The following is an 8,407-nucleotide window of genomic DNA, read 5'->3' as shown; positions in this document are numbered from 1 at the left end:
GAGGATCTTATCAAACAGAATAAGGGGGAGAGTCGATACAGTTAGTACAAGGTCGACGGTACTGATAAAATGTGCAACGGTCACAGACAGGGTTCGAGCCTGCGCTATCTCTAACTCAGACCCAAAGTCCAACGTCTTACAACACTCGGCCATCGGCACTCCCATCGGCCTATCAGTTTATAGATTTAGAGTTAGAGCTTTATCTTTAGTATTTCGATTTTATAAGCGACTGGTAGGTTTTCAGAAAACCCCTACTGTAGTTACTCCTTGCCTTAACGAATGCAGTTATTTATTCAGTGAAATAAGTCAGTATCATAAATTCCTTAGATGTAGCAAGTTCTAGGTTTGATTACTTTCAGCCTTGAAGTTAAGTTAATAGTTTCTATACACGTGAAGGTTTTAGACGCTGGAACTGAAACATAGAGAATTGTCGGGATTTAAAGACATTAGTACTGGAAACTATAAAAGCTCACTGACTGAGGTCTAACACAATCCTGACTACCCTCTGTAATTTCCTGACGGTTCAAAAGTCTCAATAGTCCAAAATTAAATATACCCATGTTTAGACTGTATAGAATTCTTGAGTGACCTTTAGGACTATGCATGTTAACAGCATACTTTAGAAAGTGATGCTGCCACGCAGCACCGGTCTTTTCTCCAGTTGTGAAAGGCAGCTTCCAAGAATTCTGCGAACACATCCTGGTCACCCACTTGACATATTCTGTCCACACTCGAGAGCGGTAATGCCCGATTAATGTGCGAGCACTCCAACAATGGTGGATTAGTGCTATATTTGCACATCATCTGGCCGTGACCTTGGTCAATCAGCTGGTAGCCAGTTCGCGGGATTTCCGTCATGACTCTCATGTACGTCTTGGCGGGCAGTTCGCGGGAATCGGCTGACTCTCAGATAAAAGCCTGAGCGGGCAGGTCTGGACAGTAGTAGTACACGCCGACGATAGCCATGCGAGTGTCCTGGGTGCTATCCTGGGTGGCTGTCGGGTGCCTGGCGACCCTAGGGTGGGCGAAGCCTCAGAGCACGGGTAAGTTATCTCCAGTAGATAATTAGCCTAATTACCATATAAAAGACCTATTGAAATTATATAAGATTTTATCTCGAAAAATATTTTTAGTGCCACGTAGTTTTCTTGTAATGTACAGGGGTAAACATATTAAAGATCATGCAATATAATTAAAAAAAAAAATAGTTGATATTTATGAAATTTAATTTTAAAACTTCATATATAGACACGTGTTATATTATATACCTAAGATTCATTGGATTGGCCTAAAACGACATAGGTTTTCATAACTTGTAAGTTTGTAAACAAAATGAATTTATTCCAAATTCTACATTGCTGTATTTGCGGGAAACATGAATTAGGCACTGCGTAGTGTGATTTTTAATTTAAGCTCGTCTAATCCTCCACAAAAAGTACGATAGCATTAATGTTGATATACTTTTAATGGTAGTGGTAGGGTGTAAAGTTGGTGATGCCGTTTCTAGTCCTGCCCGTCCCATATGACTTTACTTGCAAATATTCATTTTATTTCCAACTTTATGGATTGAAAGTATCAGTGAAACCATAATGACAGGCAGCAGGTAAATTCACAGCCTAATGTGTGGAACCTAAAGTTTGAGTTCTAGATATAGATAGCACAGGTTTGAGGAACTATCTCGCTCTGTTTATCTCGAATTAGGCACATGACACCTTATCACAAATTTTAAGAATTCTTACCTGGATAATTAATCTATAAGCGATTCTGAGGGTAGGCATAGTCGGTGTTATCGCTGTTTATCTATAGCATTCTTCGGAAATTTGAAGCTCCCAACTTGGAAAAATTCATACTACTTGACAAATGATTTCTTCTCAAACATAACAGAGGTCAGCAAAAGCCATTGTGAGGAGTTTATATCTTCAGGATGGTCCCTATTCTGTCAGTCTTCACCACTTCTAAGTTTGGGGGATAAATTTTGCCTTCCAGCAGAGGATGACGTAATCACAACCTAACTACCAAAAACAACAATGGACACTGTGATAATTATTTACCATTATTACAATTTCCCCATTTATCATTTCAGAAGTCTTTAAAACAGACGTTAATTAATATATTCCTATCAAGGGTACAGTTAAGTTCTCAAGCTTCTGGCGAAGAAATGGAATTTTCAATCCGTCGCTTAACACTATTCCTAACTCGTATTCTTCAACAGTGACTTCATAAAGAAATATAGACGGCGATATGTTTTCTAATACCATTGCTCATTGTTCATGATTAAATCAAACTAAATATCAGTTTAACTAAGGACGTTTATAGGTTTAAAATTGGTGTATATAGATATATTGAGTTTTGGTGACATTCTGACCCTTATACGACTATCAATGACGTCTGTTACTCTGTGCTATTTAACGATACATGAAGATCGGTGTTAGTCTTCAGAGGGTCAACGACAATTTATGATGAGCATTGTAACAAACGACTTGACAATAATAGCAAAAGTACAACGTCATTGTTTATTTCTGTACTCCCGAGTTCTTCAAGGTCTAGAAGAGAGCACGTGTTAAACTCGTTTATATCCTGACGTATGATATATTTCTATATCAAGCAAATCTAATTTGATCCAGAAATTTGCAATCAGTTGTAATCTCTTTAAAATATTTGTGCGCTTTTGATGACCCAAAGGTCTTTTTATTTTCACTGTGTCATGTTGTTTTACATCATGTAAAATTACAGTCACATAACACATATATTTAAGTATAAGGTTTAAATTTTATATTAATTGAAATCTTGAAGAATAAAAGATAAAAACAGGGACTATATATATATATAATAAAAGTATATATAATTTTATTTATTTACCTGGAAATCAGTGAATAGAAATAAATTTCCAGACACTTCATCTTTAATTATGTACAATTTTTTCTGAGCCCAGTTTCATATTTTGCGTAATGTAAGCATTTCTGTACTTCGACTTCTTTTGTGTATTTGAGTATTTAATTTTAGCACAGCAAATATGGTTTATATGATAATTAATTTAACACGTGAGCGTATAGTTTGCTTTTTCGTGTACATGGCTTTACGTCAAACTTTTAAAACATTGATGATTCACGTGAAAATCCTTAAAAAGCCATACATTTGGTTATTTATAAAATTAACCATATCATTATTTAAAATGAGAACATTATGGTTATTTTTCAGTATTATCATTAAAACACTATATTTTTCAGAAGACAGCAACTTTCAAGCTCTCAGCTTAGAAGCCGATGCACACAATCATGTAAGTTTGTAATGAAGATCTCTTATGCACATTTCATAGTTAATATATCTCTTTTAAAAACGCCGTTTGGTCAGTTGAACTCATACATGGTTCAAACTTTTATTGTATGTTGTATGTTTTCTTATGAAGGGTTATATACTTTTTAAGATCATTTTTACGAATAAAGTACTAAAACTTAATTATGGTATAATAATGTGCCCATATTTATATTACTAAAGTATTTTTCTAAAAAATGGCTTTATTGTGTTCATTCAATTAAATATATGTTTAAACATTTTTTATAATAATTGGATATTTTTAAATTAAATAATATGTTGAAATACGAAATTAATTCATAATTTTTTACATTAGAGATCCCGTTGTCCATATTGATTTGTTTTCGCCTCCCTGTGTATTAAGTAGTTTTACATCTGAAGAAGAGATTAGAGTCCAGTCCTGTAAATGTAATGTCTATTCTTGTAACATATAACGATTAAAATGTCCAAAATTATGTTGTCCTCCCAAAGTCAACCACAGTCAATAATAAATTTTAACAAGGAATAGTCCATATCTTATAAAGATAAGTCTAAATAAACTCTTGCAAACTAAATTTGTTTTTTATTTTTTGGGGGTAGATTTGTGTTTTTAATGTATACATGGTTAAAGTAGATACGATTATTATGTTTTACAAAACTACAAGATCAGGTTATACGGATTATGTTGGCAACGTTGTAACGTGTAAATCAAATTTGAGTACACTGCAACTAAACACTGCTGTTTGCCAATGACATTTATGGGTTTTATGTTGACGTGCATATTTGAGGTTGTAAATCAAACAATTCAAACAAAACTAAGTGTTGGTGAATGATGTGAATTTTAAACATCTCGAGACGGACTTATTATCCATGTATTGTTTAAAACATGACTTGAAGATAACATGAAAAGTACAATTTTATTGTTTATTGTAATGCTCATAAATATGTAATCTTCCGTATAAATAGTTTGATTACCATCAATATAGCTGGTTCTTTGTTCCCTTCAGGTATACTTAGTAAATGTAAAAGGTACACTATAATTCTTCTATTGCCTAATCTCTCTTAGTCGTTAGCATTTTGTAGAGAGTGTATTAACATACGAATTCTCAGATTGTCAAACACAAATATATGCAATATACAGTAATTTTTAATTAAAATCAGTGAAAATAAATAACAGAGGTGAAATAACCATGAAAACCCAGGAACTGACTTTAATAATACAGTGACGGAGTCCTCAAGTAGTTTAATGCAAAATACAAAACATTACACTTTTAAAACTTAATTATACTTAATTATTTGATGCCGATCTATACTATTAGAGGTCTTGTAACTATGTTTCTTTCTTTTAATAGTACAATGTCCATGTCAGTGGGCAAAGAAGACCTTAGAGAAAATATGATCTGACTTAACAAAGGGTATATATATATATATATATATATATATGTGTGTGTGTGTGTGTGTATGTAATACACGCACGCGCGCGCGCGCACGCACACACACACACACACACACACACACATATATATATATATATATATATAATTTCAGTAAATATTGAATCGCAAAAAGTACTTGCTCCGCTGGGACTCGAACCCGGATCTCTAACTTGCCGGGTGAATGTGCTACCATTACACTACAGACCCCTCACTTTTTACGATTCAATTATTTTGTATTTGGCCGTATCTGTCACATAGTATGCGTTTAAATAACCAAACTAATATATGAACGGAAGACCAAATACCTATCAAATGACTTCTATTTACATTTAATTTGTATAATTGCAATAGCCTCTTTTTATTTCAATAAACATTGAAGTGAAATAAGTAGTGACCCTATATATATATATATATATATATATATATATATATATATATATATACTACTTATAACCCAGATTTTTATGAAGACGTTTTATACCATGTGCATACCGGCTATCATATAAAAATAGGTTTTGGAAGCAACTGCTACAAATTAATTGTACTCGATATCATTATAGACTGTGTTATGAATAAAACACGTTATAGTATTATATTTCTATCGTTAGGACAAAGAGGTAGACTCCCCTCTGTTGGCGAGGCTTAGGCGATCACCTACCCATCACAAGCACAAGAGCTATGGAGGCGGTAGCTGTCCAGTTTGTCAGGCTAGCGGGTACGGAGGTGGATTTGGAGGAGGAGGAGGGTAAGTAATTATTAAATATTTTCATATAGATAGAACCGAATACCATATTATTAATATCTTCATTCTGATTAATTACGACCAGGTTTGAGAAATAATACTTAAATCAATACATATAGTTTACACACCATAGAAGTTAGTAGTTAGAAAACGTTAATTATACAGCATAACTTGTTAAGTTTAACTTCTCACGTTTACTTCTCATTACACTTACACTAACTAGGTGTTTTCCATAGTATAAAACTTTCTCATTATCTTCTTATTACATATATATCATATATACTGTATATATATATATATATATATATATATATATATACTTAAAATAGAAGAAAACAAAATAACCATTTTCACTTCTATATTTCGGGGGATTTAATACCCCCGTCTTCGGGAAGTTTAAAATAAAAATTAATACAAAACTATAAAACGTAAACAAGAATTAAGAAGGTATATATATACTCCGGTACTGCCAGGGTTAATAAAAAAATGAATTTGAAGAAACTAGCTAGAAATAAAATTATATCTTTATATAAACCAATTACATAAAACACTCGATCGACAACGTTATTTTATTTGTTTATTTCATTTTTATTAAATTTAGGCCTACTGTATGCAAGTTTGTATTCAATATAAACCAAAATACTTAAATGAAGCTATGTCTATAAGCTATGTTTAATGAATTTTAATAATTCTATAAATATCCTTAGAAAAGTGATTTTTTTCAAATCTTGCAAATCTTGACCTAGATTAAGTAAATCGATTTATAATTATTACACGAGTTCATAACTATACCATCTCACATCCTTTTTCAGTGCTATTGTCAATTCTATACTTGTTGTGTCTACAGTTATAAACGTCTCTACCTATATTTGTTCCGACCTGTCTATGTTTAGTCGCGGTGTAAATGGCTGCTCTGTTCACATATGTGGATGGCCGGATTTCAATAATTCTTTAAGGCCATATAGATAATGAAGACCCCAGTGTCTGTAATATATCATTAGCTTTCAAATATCATTCTTTTTGTCGATTTTTTTGCTGGCTGATAAGATTAAAATTCACGAGAAATAAGTTTTAGTTAAGAAAATTAGGAAACCAAGTGTTTACACAAATTTTTATACAATACATACATTGCAGAAATTTGGAGGTTTAGGAATAGTTACAATTCGTATAAATAATTTTGGTATTTTTTTATCTTCTTAAGAAAATAATGTATTGGTTGAGAGAGGTGTAACTCGATATATATTTGTTTCAGTTATCCCAGTGGAGGAGGAGGAGGAGGAGGTTGTGGCAGTGGTGGTTGTGGAGGTGGTGGCTATTATCCCGGTGGCGGCGGCGGGGGTAGATATCCCTCAGGTGGAGGCGGAGGTGGTTATCCCTCCGGCGGTGGTGGAGGTGGTTATCACTCCGGCGGCGGTGGAGGTGGTTATCCCTCCGGCGGCGGTGGAGGTGGTTATCCCTCTGGCGGTGGCGGAGGTGGTTATCCTTCTGGCGGTGGAGGCTGTGGTGGAGGCGGTTGTGGCGGAGGAGGCTTCCAAGGGGGCAACCAGCTCGGGGGTGGCGGAAGTGGATACCCTGGAGGCGGCGGCGGCGGTGGCAGTTGTTCCACCTGCGGTGGACGTGGAGGCGGTGGATCTTTCTCCCATTCTTCGGCACAAAGTTCAGCTTCTTCTTCCTCAGGAGCTTGGTAAGCATTAATAAATAAAAGCTATTTTATTGATTTAAATATACCTAATGTCCATGTAATATCTACAATGAAATTTAAATTTAAACCCTTACTCGCCAATGTTTGAAGAATACGTGTTTTTATTGAATTAGTAAATATAAAATCATCTACTGTCCAAGCCTGTAATGGTTAAACAATCTATAATTGATTTACCTCTAGAATTAAAATTGAATAAGTCAAAGAGCATGGGATTGAAAAAGAATTTTATGTAAACAAATTCACCATCAATAAACACTGATATGTTAAAGATAAACATCAAAACTCAATAAAAGTAAAAAAATATTACATTTAGATTTTAAGATAACACATAGCGTAAATTTCTATAGAATATAGCTACGTACTAAATGTTCTAAATATCCGTTATGAAAAGTGAAAAAATATAATTACATAGCTCGTCCTCTTAGAGTCATATAGAGTTCATATGTGGGCTTAATCTAATCTTGGATTTATTTTGATTGCAGGTAACCTTGGCAACAACTTGACAATGTGATCTTGGGCTCACTACATCATCCTCTAGCTCCCTTGACTGTGTCCATATATCGAAGTGGTGTTCTTATCTTTCCACGTGGCAAACTTAATGATTAAATGTCTTTTTTTACATTTAACACTTTTAATACCTTTGTTTTAAACCCATTTTATCGTTCTGCGCCTACTGGCAATACAAGTGAACCATTATGTGTCTCAGAAATTAATGAGAATTCAACTAAAACAAGTATACAAAAATAACAACCATTGATATGTCATATAAATTCTATTTCTATGTCTTAAGCTGTCAATACAATGACAATGCAATACAAGTTTTAGGATAACACCGCGTCAAATTGTGTGAATCATTTAACATATTTTTAACATCTGGAATAATTTTTACTCTTTCTGGCGAGCTACAGTGGTTTAAACACACTCCTGGATATCGTCAGGAGCAACGTAGTGTGAACGGGAAAATTCTGATGGCAGTACTTATATATATATATATATATATATATATATATATATATATATATATATATATATACAAAACAAAGAGCAGAGAAGACAAATATGAACATATTATTTGAAACTCTGAAGTTGAGACTAATATCTGATAACTAGTTCTTCAGATCAGATAATAGAGAAGTGAGTAGTTTAGTTCTGAATATGAACAATACTCACTATCCATGCATCATATCACACTTGTGAATGTTTAATTTAGCTCCAGTTCACCTTCCCCTTACGTGC

The 8,407-nt window shown here is 33.7% G+C and overlaps 1 protein-coding gene across 2 annotated transcripts; it reads left to right on the top strand.

Annotated features, from left to right (window-relative positions):
- Positions 1-869: 869 nt before the first annotated feature.
- On the top strand, positions 870-7,797 carry LOC124362345 (acanthoscurrin-2-like). 2 transcript variants are annotated; one of them, XM_046816774.1, is made up of 5 exons: positions 870-1,043; positions 3,231-3,277; positions 5,336-5,472; positions 6,722-7,153; positions 7,654-7,797. In XM_046816774.1, the coding sequence occupies exons 1-5, from the start codon at positions 965-967 to the stop codon at positions 7,655-7,657; spliced, it is 699 nt and encodes a 232-aa protein (XP_046672730.1). In that variant the 5' UTR covers positions 870-964; the 3' UTR covers positions 7,658-7,797. The 2 variants fall into 2 exon arrangements, with proteins under 2 accessions (XP_046672730.1, XP_046672729.1); XM_046816773.1 differs by having other exon boundaries at positions 874-1,043; positions 3,228-3,277.
- Positions 7,798-8,407: the final 610 nt, after the last annotated feature.

The sequence above is a fragment of the Homalodisca vitripennis genome, chromosome 5 (assembly GCF_021130785.1).
Source record: "Homalodisca vitripennis isolate AUS2020 chromosome 5, UT_GWSS_2.1, whole genome shotgun sequence".
Lineage (NCBI taxonomy): Eukaryota > Metazoa > Arthropoda > Insecta > Hemiptera > Cicadellidae > Homalodisca > Homalodisca vitripennis.
Note: the sequence above shows the minus strand (reverse complement) of the source record. Positions and strands in the feature narration are given on the sequence as shown.